The sequence below is a fragment of the Schistocerca piceifrons genome, chromosome 2 (assembly GCF_021461385.2).
Source record: "Schistocerca piceifrons isolate TAMUIC-IGC-003096 chromosome 2, iqSchPice1.1, whole genome shotgun sequence".
Classification (NCBI taxonomy): Eukaryota; Metazoa; Arthropoda; class Insecta; order Orthoptera; family Acrididae; genus Schistocerca; species Schistocerca piceifrons.
Window position 1 is genome coordinate 544584297 of NC_060139.1, and position 18742 is coordinate 544603038.

The window sequence follows — 18742 nt, forward strand, 5'->3', positions numbered from 1 at the left end:
AGATGGATCCATTTTAAATGAACAGGTGCAAATTAAAAATAGAATATTTCTACATAGTTTCAGATCCCTATTTTCATCAAGGTAACAGAGAAGTGGCTTGCTCTTCCATATTGACTATTGGATAAGTTATTTTCCTCATCTCTTAATGCTAGTGGCACTGGTGTTTCTCCTTTGGTACAATGTAAATATATTTCTAGCGGTCCGATGTTCACTATTTTTCATATATGAGAGTTATACACATTTTATATCTCCCCCCTCCCCCACCATCTCTCTCCTCCCCATCTTTCCTTCCCTTCCCCTAACCCCCATTCCTCCCCTTCCTCTATCCCCCATTCCTCTTCCCTCTCCTTCTCCACTGCAGTCTTTGTCCTACTGTTCCTATTTAAGCTTTCTTGCAGTTTACGTGTTTTGTTTTTAACACTATGACATGTTTTAAATGGTAACTTATTACTCACTGCCGCTTTATTAATTTTAAATATGTGCATAGCTAAATGTGATCTGATTTTTAAAGCCTTAATTATAATGTTTTAGGTAAGTTTAGCCTGATACTGTTCATTCACTATTGCACACCATCCTTGCGCATAATATTAGGCCCTCTCTTGTCAAAAGCTTCCCTTAGCACAAGCTTTGTGTATGTTAAACTATTGCACTAGCTGTACATTGGTGATGATATACCAAATTCAACAACCACATTGTGCACATTTTAATCATTAAAGAGGTGAAGTTTTATACTTGATTGATGCCTTTCAGCTACATTTTAACATATAACATACATCCACCACACCATGTAACCTAGTAAGTCTTTATAATTTTTTTTTATATTCATAGCAAGATTTTGTGTGTGTGTGTGTGTGTGTGTGTGTGTGTGTGTGTGTGTGTGTGTGTGTGCATGCGTGGGTGCATGTGCACATACACAAGCACCCATGCATTTGTACATGTTTTTCACAGTTTACTTCTTCAGGCTGCCAATATTTCCTTTTTCAGAAGTCATTTTATTTTATAAACATTGAAATAATGGTAAAGAGGTTTAAATAAACTTCCCATTTTGCTACTGACTGGCTGTATATGCTCCCTCTGAAACCCTCTACAACCTCTGGTTCTATCAGTTTCAAGTCTTCAGAGGAAATGTTAAGGAACAATATGGACAAGAGCAGGGTCAAGGAATACAGTAGAAGGAGAATGGGTAGCTTTGGCAGATGAAATCGTGAAGACAGTAGAGAATCAAGTATGTAAAAAGACAAGGGCTAGTAGAAATCTTTAGGTAACACATGATATATTGAATTTGTTCTTGTTGTTGTTGTGCTCTTCAGCCGAGAAACTGGTTTTATGCAGTTCTACATGCTACTCTATCCTGTGCAAGCTTCTTCATCTCCCAGTACCTACTGCAACCTACATCCTTCTGAATCTGCTTGGTGTATTCATCTCTTGGTCTCCCTCTATGATTTTTACCCTCCACGCTGCCCTTCAATACTAAATTGGTGATCCCTTGATGCCTCAGAACATGTCCTACCAACCGATCCCTTCTTCTGGTCAAGTTGTGCCACAAACTTCTCTTCTCCCCAATCCTATTCAATACTTCCTCATTAGTTATGTGATCTACCCATATAATTTTCAGCATTCTTCTGTAGCATCACATTTCGAAAGCGTCTATTCTCTTCTTGTCTAAACTATTTATCGTTCACGTTTCACTTCAATACATTGCTACACTCCATACAAATACTTTCAGAAACGACTTCCTGACACTTAAATCTACACTCAATGTTAACAAATTTCCTTGCCATTGCCAGTCTACATTTTATATCCTCTCTACATCGACCATCATCAGATATTTTGCTCCCCAAATAGCAAAACTCATTTACTACTTTGAGCATCTCATTTCCTAATCTAATTCCCTCAGCATCACCTGATTTAATTCGACTACATTCCATTATCCTCGTTTCCTTTTGTTGATGTCCATCTTATATCATCCTTTCAAGACACTGTCCATTCCGTTCAACTGCTCTTCCAAGTCTTTTGCTGTCTCTGACAGATTTACAATGTGATCGGCAAACCTCAGTTTTTATTTCTTCTCCATGGATTTTAATTCCTACTCCGAATTTTTCTTTTATTTCCTTTACTGCTTGCTCAATATACAGATTGAATAACATCGGGGAGAGGCTACAACCCTATCTCATTCCCTTTCCAACCACTCCTTTCTTTTCATGCCCCTCGACTCTTATAAATGCCATCTGGTTTCTGTACAAATTGTAAATAGCCTTTTGCTCCCTGTATTTTATCCCTGCTACCTTTAGAATTTGAAAGAGAGTATTCCAGTCAACACAGTCAAAAGCTTTCTCTAAGTCTACAAATGATAGAAATGTAGGTTTGCCTTTCCTTAATATATTTTCTAAGATAAGTCTTAAGGTCAGTATTGCCTCCTGTGTTCCAACATTTCTACGGGATCGAAACTGATCTTCCCCGAGGTTGGCTTCTACCAGTTTTTCCTCTCGTCTGTAAGGAATTCGTGTTACTATTTTGAAGCTGTGGCTTATTAAAATGATAGTTCGGTAATTTTCACATCTGTCAATACCTGCTTTCTTTGGGATTGGAATTATTATATTCTTCTTGAAGTCTGAGGGTATTTCACCTGTCTCATACATCTTGCACAACAGATGGTGTAATTTTGTCAGGGCTGGCTCTCCCAAGGCTATCAGTAGTTTTAATGGAATGTTGTCTACTCCCGAGGCCTTGTTTCGACTCACGTCTTTCAATGCTCTGTCAAACTTTTCACCTTTCTGCTTTCCCTTCTTTGCTTAGAACTGGTTTTCCATCTGAGCTCTTGATATTCATGCAAGTGGTTCTCTTTTCTCCAAAGGCCTCTTTAATTTTTCTGTAGGCAGTGTTTATCTTATCCCTAGTGATACATGCTTCTGCATCCTTACATTCATCCTCTAGTCATCCCTGCTCAACCATTTTGCACTTCCTGTTGATCTCATTTTTGAGAAGTTTGTATACCATTTTACCTGCTTCATTTACTGCATTTTTATATTTTCTCCTTTCATCAATTAAATTCAATATTTCTTCTGTTACCCAAGGATTTCTACTAGCCCTCATCTTTTTACCTACTTGATCCTCTGCTGCCTTTACTCTTTCATCTCTCAAAGCTACTCATTCTTCTTCTACTGTATTTCTTTCCCCCATTCCTGTCAATTGTTCCCTTATGGTCTCCCTGAAACTCTCTACAACCTCTGGTTCTTTCAGTTTACCCAGGTCCCATCTCCTTAAAGTCCCACCTTTTCGCAGTTTCTTTAATTTTAATCTGCACTTCATAACCAATAGATTGTGGTCAGAGTCCACATCTGCCCCTGGAAAAGTCTTACAATTTAAAACTTGGTTCCTAAATCTCTGTCTTACCATTGTATAATCTATCTGAAACCTGTCAGTATCTCCAGGCTTCTTCCATTTATACAACCTTCTTTTATGATTCTTGAACCAAGTGTTAGCTATGTTTGCTCTGTGCATAATTCTACCAGGCGGCTTCCCCTTTCATTCTTTACCCCCATTCCGTATTCACCTACTATGTTTCCTTCTCTTCCTTTTCCTACTATCAAATTCCAGTCACCCATGACTATTAAATTTTCATCTCCCTTCACTATCTGAATAATTTCTTTTATCTCATCACACATTTCATCAATCTCTTCGTCATCTGTAGAGCTAGTCGGCATATAAACTTGTACTACTGTGGGCTTCGTATCTATCTTGGCCACAATAATGCTTTCACTATGCTGTTTGTAGTAGCTTACCCACTTTCTATTTTTTTATTCATTATTAAACCTACTCCTGCATTACCCCTATGATTTTGTATTTATAACACTGTATTCACCTGACCAAAAGTCTTGTTCCTCCTGCCACCGAACTTCACTAATTCCCACTATATCTAACTTCAAACCTATCCATTTCCCTTTTTAAATTTTCTAACCTACCTGCCCAATTAAGGGATCTGACATTCCACACACTGACCCATAGAACGTCAGTTTTCTTTCTCCTGATAACAACATCCTCCTGAGTAGTCCCCGCCCGGAGATCCAAATGGGGGACTATTTTACCTCTGGAATATTTTACCCAAGAGGACATCATCATCATTTACCCATACAGCAAAGCTGCATGCCCTTGGGAAAAATTACGGCTGTAGTTTCCCCTTGCTTTCAGCCGTTCGCAGCACCAGCACAGCAAGGCCGTTTTGGTTACTGTTACAAGGCTAGATCAGTCAATCATTCAGACTGTAGCCCCTGCAACTACTGAAAAGGCTGCTGCCCCTCTTCAGGAACCACATGTTTGCCTGGCCTCTCAACAGATACCCCTCCATTGTGGTTGCACCTATGGTACAGCTATCTGTATCGCTGAGACACGCAAGCCTCCCCACCAACGGCAAGGTCTGTGGTGCATGGGGGGGATATTGAATTTGATCAATGAAAAGAGAAAATATAAAAATGGAATAAATGAAGCAAGCAAAAGGGAACACAAACATCTCAAAAATGAGATCAACAGGAAGTGCAAAATGGATAAGCAGGAAAGACTAGTGGACAAACGAGAGGATGTAGAAGCATGTATCACTAGGGGTAAAACAGATACTGCCTGTAGGAAAATTAAAGAGACCTGTGGAGCAAAAAGAACCACCTGTATGAATATCAAGAGCTGCCACGTAAAACTAGTCCTAAGCACAGAAAGGAAAGCAGAAAGGTGGAAGGAGTATATAGAGGGTCTATACAAGGGAGATGTACTTGAGGGCAATATTAAGGAAATGGAAGAGGACATAGAGGAAGATGAGAAGGGAGGTATGATACTGTGTGTAAAATTTCACACAACATTGAAAGACTTAAGTCAAAACAAGGCCCCAAGTGTAGACAACATTCTGTTAGGGCAACTGATAGCCTTGGGAGAGCCAGCAATGACTAAACTCTTCACTCTGGTGAGCTGTTGTTGTTGTTGTGGTCTTCAGTCCTGAGACTGGTTTGATGCAGTTCTCCATGCTACTCTATCCTGTGCAAGCTTCTTCATCTCCCAGTATCTACTGCAGCCTACATCCTTCTGAATCTGCTTAGTGTATTCATCTCTTGGTCTCCCTCTACAATTTTTACCCTCCACGCTGCCCTCCAGTACTAAATTGGTGATCCCTTGATGCCTCAGAACATGTCCCACCAACCGATCCCTTCTTCTAGTCAAGTTGTGCCACAAACTTCTCTTCTCCCCAATCCTATTCAATACGTCCTCATTAGTTATGTGATCTACTCGTCTAATCTTCAGCATTCTGGTTAGCAAGATGTACAAAATAGGCGAAATACCCTCAGACTTCAAGAAGAATATAATAATCCCAATTCCAAAGAAAGCAGGTGCTGTCATGTGTGAAAATTGCTAAACTGTCAGTTTAATAAGTCATGGCTGGAAAATACCAACACGAATCCTTTACAGAAGACAGGAAAAAACTCATAGAAGCCAACCTCGGGGAAGACCAGTTTGGATTTCAGAAAAACGTATGAACATGCAAGGCATTACTGATCCTAAGACTTCTCACAGAAGGTAGGTCAAGGAAAGGCAAACTTACGTTTCTATCATTTGTAGACTTAGAAAAAGTTTCAGACCATGTTGACTGGAATACTCTCTTTCAAATTCAAAAGGTAGCAAGGGTAAAATAAAGGGAGCAAAAGGCTATTAACAACTGGTACAGAAACCAGATGGCAGTTATGAGAATTGAGGAGCATGAAAGAGAAGCAGTGGTTGAGAAGGGAGTAAGACAGGGTTGTAGCATATCGCCGATGTCATTCAATCTGTATACTGAGCAAGCAGTAAAGAAAGCGAAAGAAAAATTTGGAGTAGGAATTAAAGTCGAGGGATAGGAAATACAAACTTTGAGGCTTGCCAATGACTTTTTATAATTCTGTCAGAAACAGCAAAGGACTTGGAAGAGCAGTTGAACGGAATGGAATGTACAGTATCTGGAAAGGAGGATGTAAGATGAACATCAACAAAATCAAAATGAAGACAATGGAACGTAGTTGAATTAAATCCACTGATGCTGAGGGAATTAGATTGGAAAATGACACACTTAAAGTAGTAATGAGTTCTGTTATTTGGGAAGCCAAAATAACTGATGATGGTCGAAACAGGGAGGATACAAAATGTAGGCTGGCAATGACAAGAAAAGTGTTTCTGAAGAAGAGAAATTTATTAACATCGAGTATAGATTTAAGACTCTTGGAAGTTCTTTCTGAAAGTATTTGTATGGAGTGCAGCCATGTATCAAAGCGAAACATGGATAATAAACAATTTGGACAAGAAGAGAATAGAAGCTTTTGCAGTGTGGTTCTACAAAAGAATGCTGAAGATTAGATGAGTAGATCACGTAAATAATAAGAAGGTACTGAACATTATTGGGGAGAAGAGATAGTTGTAGTACAACCTGACTAAAAGAAGGGATTGCTTGATAGGCATGTTCTGAGGCATCGAAGGATCACCAATTTAGTATTGGAGGGAAGTGTGGGTGGTTAAAATCATAGAGCAAGACCAAGAGATGAATACAGCAAGCAGATTCAGAGGGACATATGTTGCAGTAGTTACTCGGAGATAAAAATGCTTGCACAGGATAGAGTAGCATGGTGAGCTGTATCAAAGCAGTCTTTGGACTGAAGACCACAACAACAACAACAACAACAACCATAACAAGGATGTTTATGATCACTAAAAGAAGTTTAATTGTATGGTTTCTGCTCCAGCCACATACAAATATGTTTCACCAAATCAAATATTCTCAGTGTACCAAATAAGAAAAATTAATACAGCAGCATAAAATGCTGAATACATTGCCCACTTGTAAGAGCATGAGCATGCATGTTTTCAAAAAATAAAAGTTTCAATTAATAACACTGATTCAAATCTACTGATTATTATGCCCTTTCTATGGATGATCTGATTCAACAAAACAATTATCACTAACAACATAGACTATGAGCCGGCTGTTAGGGCTTACCTTCAATTACATCCGGAACATGAGTACTAAGGAAAAAAGTAGTACCATTAACATTTTCTGGCAAAGATAGTCATAACACTAACAAATAGACTTCTTAACTTATTTTTTGCCATTTCATCACAAATAAGTACAGATAATATTAATAGCAGTTTTTATTTTGTAAGAGTGCTTGGCAAAGTAAGATTTGTGTGAATGTGGCTAAAAATCAATTTGGTTTAGGTTTTGGAGCTTCTTCCCCTTCCCATTCAGTACTTGGAGATCTTCTACTTCAGTTTTCCTGTTTTCACGGTGGTTCTGTTCTTCAGTGGAAGAATGGCTTAAAGTGCAAAAAGCTGAAGATTCAGTGTCTGCCTTGCACCACTCCAAACTCATTCACTACAATCTCTTGAGATCATATCTAAATTTACTTATTTCAATAAGATTTTGCTCTTCATGTTTCAAATAGTTTTAATATTCACACAGGTATTCATGTTCAGCTACTTAAAAGACCTAGACTTGTGCCTGAAGTGAAGTTAATAGTCAAGTTACCTTGCAAATATATTTAGTTTCAGTACTACCTCTTTCACAATTAAAACATTTGGTAACTTCATACATATTTGTAGTATGTTGTGAGATAATAAATTTATTGCGAGTAATCAATATGCATATGGATGTTAGAAATATTTATTGCAACTGAAATTTTTGACATTTTGTCATTGCCAAGCATTCTGTGAGCAAACAAGTCACCAAGCTAGTTACTTAGTTTCATGTTCCATGGGTCATTTTGCACGATACATAGTAACGATGTGGAACAAGTCATTTTAATTCATAAATTAATTTGTAAACATGGCTACATGATAAGCATTTATAAATATTTGAAATAAAACAGCATACAGTCTTGAGTTAATAATTCCTACTCACCATCTTTTACAAATTACAATAACAACAATTTAAGAAAAAGATGGATTACTACTTACCATAAACATGATATGTTAAGCTGTAGACAGGCACAGTTAAAAGATACTTACACATTAACTTTCAGCCACAACCTTCACCAGAAAAAGAAACACACACACAATATATATATATATATATATATATATAAAAACAAAGATGATGTGACTTACCAAATGAAAGTGCTGGCAGGTCGACAGACACACAAACAAACACAAACATACACACAAAATTCAAGCTTTCGCAACAAACTGTTGCCTCATCAGGAAAGAGGGAAGGAGAGGGAAAGATGAAAGGATGTGGGTTTTAAGGGAGAGGGTAAGGAGTCATTCCAATCCCGGGAGCGGAAAGACTTACCTTAGGGGGAAAAAGGGACGGGTATACACTCGCACACACACTCGCACTTTCATTTGGTAAGTCACATCATCTTTGTTTTTAGATATATTTTTCCTACGTGGAATGTTTCCCTCTATTATAACCATATATACACACACAAGAAAGCACACCTCAGATGTACTTGACTGCCATCTACAGCAGCTTGGATGACAATGCAAATGTCGTGTGGAATGGAAGCAGCAATCAGGAAGAGGTGGGGTGGGGAAGAGAAGGGACAGCAACATACGGGTGGGAGGAGAGAAGAGTCTGATGGAGTGTGCAGTGGCTAGACTGCCAACAGGCACAGTGTTGGGAAGCTGTGGCTGTTGGGCATGGAGGTGGGAAGGAGGAGAGCGGGAGGGGGGGGGGGGGAGGAATGAACAAAAAAAAACAAAATATAGGAGCAGGGTAAGATGGATGGCTGCATCGGCAGAAGGTGGCATACAAAGAGGGCAGGAGATACGAATAGGGAGGAGAATATAGGACAGACAGGATGAAAACTGTTGGGTGGAGGGTGTGGGGACGGTATGTTTCCATAAGTTGAGGTTGGGATGATTTCAGGAGTGGTGAGTTGTAAAGATAACTCCCATCTGTGCAGCTCAGAAAAGCTAATGGTGGAGGGGAGGCAGGCACTGAAATCAAGCATTATGTTCAGCTGCCTGTGGTGCCACAGGGTGGTCTACTTTGCTCTTGGCCACAATTTGGCAGTAGCTGTTCATGCTGGTGGACAGCTGGGTGATAGTCACACCAATACAAAAAGCTGTGCAGTGATTTCAGCAGAGCTGGTATATGGACATGGCTGCTTTCCCATGTGACCGATCCTCTGATGGGTTAGGATAAGCTTGTGACAGAACTGGAATAGGAAGTGCTGGATGGATGGATTGGGCAGGTCTTGCACCTCAGTCTTCCACAGGGATATGATGCTTGTGGGCTGTGGTTGGGAGTGGCATAGGGATGGAACAGGATTTGGAGGTTGGGTGGGCAACAGAACACTACTTTAGGAGGGTTGGGAAGGATCTTGTGTAGGATGTCTCTCATTTCAGGGCATGATGATAGGTAATCAAAGCCGTGGCAAAGCATGTGGTACAGTTGCTCCAGTCCAGGGTTGTACTAAGTGATGAAGGAGGTACTCCTTTGTGGCTGGTTCTTGGAGGTGATGGGATGATTGGGGCTGTGAGGAGAAATGGCATGGAAGATCTGTCTGTGGAATAAGTCTGGGGGAATAGTGCCTGTTTGTGAAGGCCTTAGTGAGACCCTTAGCATACTGGGTAGGGGAGTTCTTGTCACTACATATACACTATCCGCAGGCCCTATGTGAGGAATTTTTTGGTGTATGGATGGAGCCATCAGAGAGAAGAAAGTCAATGTCCAGGAAGGTGGCACACTGGGTTGGTGAGGATCAGGTGAAATAGATGGCAGAGAAGGTGTTTAGGCTGTGAAGGAATGAAGACTGGGTGTACTGGTATGACTACTAACCACCTGTCCACCGGGATGAACAGCCACCACCAAACTGCTGCCAAGAGCAAAGTAACCACCTTGTAGCACAATATGCAGCTGAATACAACATGCTTGATTTCATTGACTGCTTCATCACCCAAGCCATCTGGATCCTCCCCTCCACCACCAGCATTTCTGAACTGCACAGATTGGAGTTGTCCTTATAACACATCACCCAGAATCCCAAACCCCTCACCTGGTTCAGATTCACTGATAACATATTTGTGATCAGGATTGAGGGTGAGGACACCCTATCCATATTTCTCCAGAGTCTCAACACCTTCTCCTCCTCTTGTTTCACCTGGTCCTAGTCAACCCAACAAGCCACCTTCCTCGATGCCGACCTCCACCTCAAAGATGGCTACATCAATACTTCCATCTGTATCAAACCTATCAACCACCAGCAATACTTCCACTGCGACAGCTGCCACCCATTCCATACCAAGAAGTCCTTCCCACACAGCCTAGCCACCTATGGCCATTGCTTCTGTAGTAACGAGTTGTTCCTCTCGAAATATACCAAAGTCTCACTGAGGCCTTCAAAGACTACAACTGCCCTCTCAACTTTGTACAATAGCAGATCTCCCATGCTTTATCCCTCCAGTCACCCACCACCTCCCAAGCGCCCCCACCCTCCTGGGTCTGGCCACAGAGAAGCATTCACCTTGTAACTCAGTACCACCCAGGATTGGAGCAACTGAATCATTTTCTTCATTAGGGTTGTGGCTACCTCTCGTCATGCCCTGAAATGAGGAATGTCCTACTCACCATCCTTCCACCACGCAGTGGTATTCCGTTGCCCACCAAACCTACACAATATCCTCATCAATCCCAACAAAAACCCTGCTCCCAACCTCTTGCCTCATGGCTCGTAGCCATTTAATAAACCTAAATGCAAGACCTGTCCCACTCATACCCCCACCATCACCACATACTCCAGTCACATCAAATGCTGGAGTACCTGTGAATCCAGTCATGTGATCTACGCACTAAGCTGCAACCACTGTGCTGCATTCTATATGGGAATGGCAACCAACAAGCTGTCTGTCCACATGAATGGCCACCAACAAACTGTGGCCAAGAAACAACTGGAACACCGAGTTGCTGAGCACACCACCCAACATGATGTTCTTCATTTCAATGACTGCTTCACACAGCCTGTGCCATCTGGATCCTCCCACCAACACCATCTTTCTTAATTGTGCAGTGGGAACTCTCCATGCAATATATTCTATTTGCCCATAACCCTCCTGTCCTCATCCTTCATTAGTCATTGTCCTTACCCATCAGCCCCTTCCCTCTTCCCATTTCAGCTTTAAACAGGCCTCTGTTCCTCCACAAATCTTTTTGTTGTGCCTCTCTGTGATTCAGCATCTCTGCTATTTGGTGAGTAGCATCCATCCTTCTCATAGTATTGTCATTATTCCAACCCAGATTTTCCACTGTTTGATTGTACCAAAGTTAAGTACTATTTCACAATAGACTATTAATTATTACCCATGATTTCTTATTATGTTGGCACATCTCTTTTATTGTGCCACCCTTTCATGCAAGTGTTCAATTAGTAAGCAGCCAATCACCCCCTTCTAAAGAACCATGTCAATAATATCACTTTTCTGATACTGTGTGTGTTTGGACAGAATTAATAGTAGCATTCAGTTACAACATTCTCAACATAATTTTTATTTTTACCCAAGATGATAGCCATTACTGTGCATGCCATGTGGTTCATGCTCCAAGGTGTGTGGAAGAGTGGGTATACTTATACCACCATACATAACTGGATTTCTACTACTGGGAACTGTGTTGCTGCTGTAGAGTGGGCTTTAACACCCCATGTGAGTACCTTCATGTTTTCAGTTGTACATTTCCATTTATTTACTTTCATTTACAGTGTATCTTATTTGGTGACTGTTTGCTTTTTGAATGCATGAAAAAGTCCAAACATCAAAACTGCAATCACAACAATTATTTTTTTACAGCTATTCGCAGAATAACTTCTTTCAATAACATTATGATACATTTAGATTCTATCATATTATGTTCCTTATGTCAGTAGTTTGAAAGGAAACTCATTCTTTAGAAACAAATCGTAAATGGATTTTACATTTGCATTTTTGGAATCTAGTTCAAAATTTTCAAAGGAAATACTTCACACACCTCCCAAAAACATTAAGTGATATACCGCATTTTTTTCAGAAAAAATAATCTGAACAGTTGAACATCAAATCTAAAAGAAAAGGTAGTTCTACATCACACTGGATGTCTTCCAACTAGCACTCACATATTTACTCTGTACATTGTTCTGAGTTTTCCTTCATTTTGACCTCCTAGTGCTTGTACATTTCTTTGAGACAAACAGTGACGAGCAATATCTATCTTAAGTGTGATTCTTCCTTTCCTATGCAACTTCATCATGATCTCTAACTGCTTGTGTCTCATTTCACAGGACTTTACTAAAACGTACGGAAGACTCGAAGTTCTGATCCAGCCACTGGAGTCTCAGCTTTTCATGGCTTTCCTTTTGTCACTTTAAGTAAACAATATGTATGATTCATTGAATTCGATCAATAGCCTCCCCCAACTCCGCAAAAACTGTCAGTGCTATGTATCTCTCATAAGATGTTTCAGATAGGAAATTACCATTTTTGCAGCTCTCTTATTAGGAAATCACCAGTGAACGAGTATGAAGTTGTAACAATAAACTGAAGAACAAACGCAAAGCTTGTTTTGTTCAGAACCTGGTGTCTGTATTTCACAAGATTTCTGCAAATTATACTAAGTATTGATGACAAAATTCTTAATTTGACAGAACAATTATTATTCATCTCATGGATCACTTTAACCGTGTAGTTCACCTAAAATATTTTAATCTGTGGCTTCACTAGGGCTAAACAGTTTGGCTAACTTCTGATGCAGGCACTGTCCATTGTTGAAATAATAAATTGAGTCACTTGAAAATTCCGTATTTGAACCTACAATCAGTCATGTTAGCAACAATGTGTAGCACATATTTTCCTTTTTGGTTCTGTGTATCATTAATCATTTTTCCATTTTTGTTAGTCCTGAAACTTTCTACCAATCTCAAGTTATCACCATGCTAACTGAAATAATAAGTTACTGCTTTGGTAATAGTACTTGTTAACAGAAACAGCTTAAGATCTAAAATTAGGTATAATACGAAATTTCAAACAATAATATCGATTAAACTGAAGAACAACTCAGGAATAGAGATTGTAAGGTACTGTTTTAACAATGGGATTCAACAACATTTCGTGTCACAAGGTTTCCACAATAAACAACTAAAAAGTTATCAGAAGTTGTCATAAAATTATTAAAACTAATATGACATTCTATGGAAAGCTGTATACATATATTTACGAAACAGTTAATGTAGTTAATGTATTTATTTTCTATCTGAAATAATGTTTCGTTCTATTGAAGAATCTTTGTTCACTGAAGGCACTAAAGTTAAAACTGTCTAATACATTTGTTCACCCATTCCTCTATTTAAATTTAGTCAGACACGGTGATTTAACACTGGCTTCATATTTAAGAGAACTAATTTTTCTTCTGGACACACTGATTTAAATATACTAGACTATCCCTGGATCATCAATCTCATGGGATCTCAGCAGTGATGGGATATTAAACACAAACTTTATATTTTCTCTAACATTTTTGAGCTCATATATGCAACATTAGCCAATATGTTCAAAAATGAAAGACAGACAGCATACCCTGTCACAGTACTGGGTACTGAATGTTCCAGTAATTCTATTAAAACTTAGTGAATTTAAAAATGTTCATTACATCTATTTATATGATTTGATTACTTCCTTGGACTACTTCACATTCTAAGCCTCTGTAGGCTTTTCAGGTTACGCCTGAAATTCCACCTTTAGTTTGTAATACGACTGTATGGTGAAAGTTACATACACATCAGAGTTGTGCATATATATGAACTTCAAGCTTAATGTGAAACAATGGATAAGTCATTGTCTAAAACTTTTAAGTGGATATAGAAGCAAGTAGACTTCTCTTTACTTGTGTTGTAACCTTATGTGCGGCATGTGAATACAACAGCGAAAAATAATGACAGCTCCTTTGTACAGGGCAGTAAAAGCATGAAATGTAATAATATGGTTTACTGAATCTTAAAAGTTGTGTTCCATTTGAAGACGGATGCGAAAGCTTAAAAATAGCCATGAAAAAAAAAAAAAAAAAAAAAAAAAAAAAGAAAAAGAAAGAAAGAAAATTCAAAACCAGTAAGTGATTGGTTACTTCCATCTTCCCCATCAGTATACTTTAGCAGTGTGCCTATCATATTGGTTCATTCCCTGAAACAGTGTGTGCATTACTGAAAGAATCCAGCAATATTTTCATTAAACTTAACACGAAAAAAAATAAATTGATACACTAGATATATAAGTCTGAATATGCAATCAAACTGTATTAACTACTCACCTCACCAACAAAAATATCAGCAAATGAGAAGTACTCAGAACTTGAGCTCAGTGTAGTGAAAACTGGAAAGTAGAAGTTTACAATCAAAGACAAAAATGACAAAAAATAAAGTATGATTTTGCTGCTTAGGTACTTTCAATATGATCATTTCACAGCAAATATTCACATAAAAATGGAACACTTAACAGTAAATCATTTGTTTTCTCATTCTCAGTACCAATTTTCTGGAAGAAAGTCAACTGATGCTGTACCATTGCCTTATGTTTACAAACTATAGCTGTAAGAAATTATAACATACTTTTGACATGCACCTGAATGTAAGCAAGTGATTCAGATTTATATACACTACTGGCCATTAAAATTGCTACACCAAGAAGAAATGCAGATGATAAACGGGTATTCATTGGACAAATATATTATACTAGAACTGACATGTGATTACATTTTCACGCAATTTGGGTGCATAGATCCTGAGAAATCAGTACCCAGAACACCCACCTCTGGCCGTAATATAACGGCCTTGATACACCTGGGCATTGAGTCAAACAGAGCTTGGATGGCGTGTACAGGTACAGCTGCCAATGCAGCTTCAACACGATACCACAGTTAATCAATAGTAGTGACTGGCGTACTGTAACGAGCCAGTTGCTCGGCCGCCATTGACGAGACAATTGGTGAGAGATCTGGAGAATGTGCTAGCCAGGGCAGCAGTTGAACATTTTCTGTAGCCAGAAAGGCCCATACAGGACCTGCAATATGCGGTCGTGCATTATCCTGCTGAAATGTAGGGTTTCGCAGGGATTGAATGAAGGGTAGAGCCACGGGTCGTAACACATCTGAAATGTAATGTCCACTGTTCAAAGTGCATCAATGTGAACAAGAGGTGACCGAGACATGTAACCAATGGCACCCCATACCATCACGCCGGGCGATACGCCAGTATGGCGATGACGAATACATGCTTCCAATGTGCGTTCACCGCGATGTCGCCACACACGGATGCGACCATCATGATGCTGTAAACAGAACCTGGATTCATCCGAAAAAATGACGTTTTGCCATTCGTGCACCCAGGTTCATCGTTGAGTACACCATCGCAAGTGCTCCTGTCTGTGATGCAGCGTTTTGAACCGCAGCCATGGTCTCCGAGCTGATAGTCCATTCTGCTGCAAATGTCATCGAACTGTTCGTGCAGATGGTTGTTGTCTTGCTACCATCCACATCTGTTGACTCAGGGATCGAGAAGTGGCTGCACAATCCGTTACAGCCATGCGGATAAGATGCCTGTCATATCGACTGCTAGTGATACGAGGCCGTTGGGATCCAGCACGGCATTCCATATTACCCTCCTGAACCCACCGATTCCATATTCTGCTAACAGTCATTGGATCTCGACCAACGCGAGCAGCAGTGTCACGATACGATAAACCGCAATCGCGATAGGCTACAATCCGACCTTTATCAAAGTCGGAAACATGATGGTATGCATTTCTACTCCTTACATGAGGCATCACAACAACGTTTCACCAGGCAACATCGGTCAACTGATGTTTGTGTATGAGAAATCAGTTGGAAACTTTCCTCATGTCAGCGCGTTGCAGGTGTCGCCACCTGCGCCAACCTTGTGTGAATGCTCTGAAAAGCTAATCATTAGCATATCACAGCATCTTCTTTCTGTCGGTTAAAATTCACATCTGTAGCACATTATCTTCATGGTGCAGCAATTTTAATGGCCAGTAGTGCATAATATCTAAAATTAAGGTTAAATGAGGTACATTGGAGATGAACGTAGTTGTTTAAAGCAGGTTCCAAATTTACATTACAATATTACTATCATATTTCTCCTGCTTCGGCTTTTTACTTTTGCTGTTCTGTAGCAGGTGTCTTCCTTTCAGAAATCACATCAAGAGTTGGGATGAACAGTTGTAAAGGAGGTCCTATCAGTTTGATGAACATCAAGTTAGCTACTGTCTTCAGATGTAGTCATACTCTTAAACAGGGTTTACATAGGGTTCCTTTCTGAAAATACCCTCTCACATTCACTGGTGGATATTGGTATCTGTGAATTATGTTCATCAGAAGCAGTAGAGTAGCTGGATATTTATTTTCTTCTACGAATTCTTGGAAACCTACAACTACTTTTATTTCAGGAAATCTGAAACTCTGACTTTCTTTTTTTATATTTTCTTCCTCCTAAAAGTAACTGCACGATTGTTAGGGCAGTAAGAAGAACCCAGCAGTTCAGTGCATGAAAAAATATCATCTTCATCACTTAAAAGTCTGTCTGCCATTCACTTTCATAATCTTTCATAAAATGGTGTTAGGTCACTGTAACTATGTCTAGCACTAAAACTATTTTCATTTCCTGTCTGAAGAGTAATCCCCTTGAACTCTAATTGTTCCTTTGCTTTGAGTGTTTCATTGTAATATGTACCTATGTTTATATTTCTCTTTTGAAACACTTTGAGTTATGTTTTTATTTTTTTAGCAATAGTACGAAGAGTGATACTGCAAGCCTGCAGTTCTAAGCTAAGGTCAGACAACTCATGTAGCACATCGTACATTACAGCCAGACACAAAATACAGCCAATATCAGTTATTTTCTTTACCAGTCCTTTATATGTTTTCCTATAAGTGCTGTTTCCAGATATATCACTCTCATCACTAGTAAAATGTGAAACTAGTGCCTCATGACATAACCAAAACTGCCGCAACATTTCTAAAGCTAGAGGCAACCTACCGAATTCCCAAAGACTCTGCCAATTCCAAGAATTTGTTTTCAAGTTCTTCCACATGTTTTCTCAGTTCTCTTGCATTTTTCATGACTGATGGTACACGAAGTACGACTTATCCAGGAAAGTTTTAATATGACTGATTTCTGAAAAAACCTTTCCTTACAACACCACCAAACAGATAGCCCTAGCTTATGACTAGCAAAGTGCCAACTTAAAATCTGTGGAAAAGCTTGTTTCAGCAATGTGATTGCACCTTTCTTTTTCCCACAAGAGAAATGCAACACCATCAGTGGCAACAGAAATGAGATTTTCATTCAAAAACTCTTGGTGTAAACCTGAAGCCTTTAAATTTTTCATTGCAGCATTGAATATACCTTCAACTGCTGTGCATTCTATTTCAATCAAATCCAGGAAAATATTTCTTGGTTCCATCTCATCAGGTAACACTGTTCAAGTACAAATAATCAATAATTGGCTGATTGGTGAACTTTCATCGGGTGTTAAGGAAATTTTGCTATGTGATTCAATTATATTTTTGGTGGCCGTGGCTTTCATTTCTGCAGCAACATGACTTAATATGCCAACATATGCAAACCTGGAATGAAGAATACAGCCCTTCCCCAGCCCATTTAATTTCTGAAAATAAATTTCTTATTCAAAGTCATTTACCTGCTGATTCCTTCTGGTTACCTTTCAGACAGCTCTGAATACATTAGCTTTTACAGACTCGACATTCTCCAGTGCTTTAACACTTACAGCACGGTGCCCATACGCCATACAGGCGCGGCCGCCCTGACGTTGGTGACGGCGCCCGTATACTGTACGGGCGAGCCTTTATTTGGCTCCGTAGGTGCGTTTTGCGCGTCTCCGAAGCAGTTTTGTCAAGTAATGTGGAGGTATTTCATTCTTCTTCCGCAAGAGGCAAGCACTTATCGGCTATCTCATCCTGGGAGCGGATGTGAGCACTGCAAAGACGAAGTTACCTGCAGTTCATTCACAGGTGTTTACGATTGTGAAAATTTCACGCAGCGAGTTGACGGAGGCAGAGATCTTAGATATTCTTTATGGAGATGCAGGATCTGAAATTGACGATTCTGACAAAGAGGATTCGTACTCTCCAGGCAAAAGTACAAGTGATGATTCAGGTATGTATATGTCTCAACTGTTCATAAAGTGAAGAGTTCATTACCACATTTTGTATTGTGAGTAATGTTCATTACTTCACTTGCATTTAGTACCTTTTAGTACCAATCTTAGCATTATTTTGTTTCTATTGCAGACAATGGTACAGACAATCAGTCACCATCTGTGGTACCTGGCTGTGTGTGGCTCACTGAGCACAAAGAGCAATATTGGTCGGAACTAGACGATCAGCCAGTACTGCCGGATTTCCAGAAAGTAGTCGGCGTAGCATCGCATTTTTCAGATGCCACTGAGGAGCTTCGGTATTTTAGTTATTTCTTTGAGACGACCTTATTCGGCTCATCAAAAGTGAAACAAATCTGTACACTGGTAACGTTATTACAACAATGAAATGCAAAGGTAGCCTGAAAATAAACTCTGTCATAAGTGGTCTGCAGTAAAATTGCAAGAGATTTACTGGTCTTGCAGTATTATTTTGCATATGTGAGTCGTCAAATTGCTGAAAATCAGCGATTATTGGTCAACAGACCTATTTCCGCAGACAGGATTTGCAAGTAAATTGTTGAGTCGCGATCGATTTTGTGCTGCA

General features: G+C 39.5%; 1 protein-coding gene across 4 annotated transcripts in view; it reads right to left on the bottom strand.

Annotated features, from left to right (window-relative positions):
* LOC124777486 (transmembrane channel-like protein 5) overlaps positions 1 to 18742 on the bottom strand; it is a 283578-nt gene that overhangs the window by 149535 nt on the left and 115301 nt on the right. For all 4 annotated transcript variants that reach the window (XM_047252924.1, XM_047252923.1, XM_047252925.1 and 1 more), the window contains exon 7: positions 14276 to 14337. In XM_047252924.1, coding sequence (XP_047108880.1) covers positions 14276 to 14337 — 62 coding nt within the window. The remainder of the gene's footprint in view (positions 1 to 14275; positions 14338 to 18742) is intronic.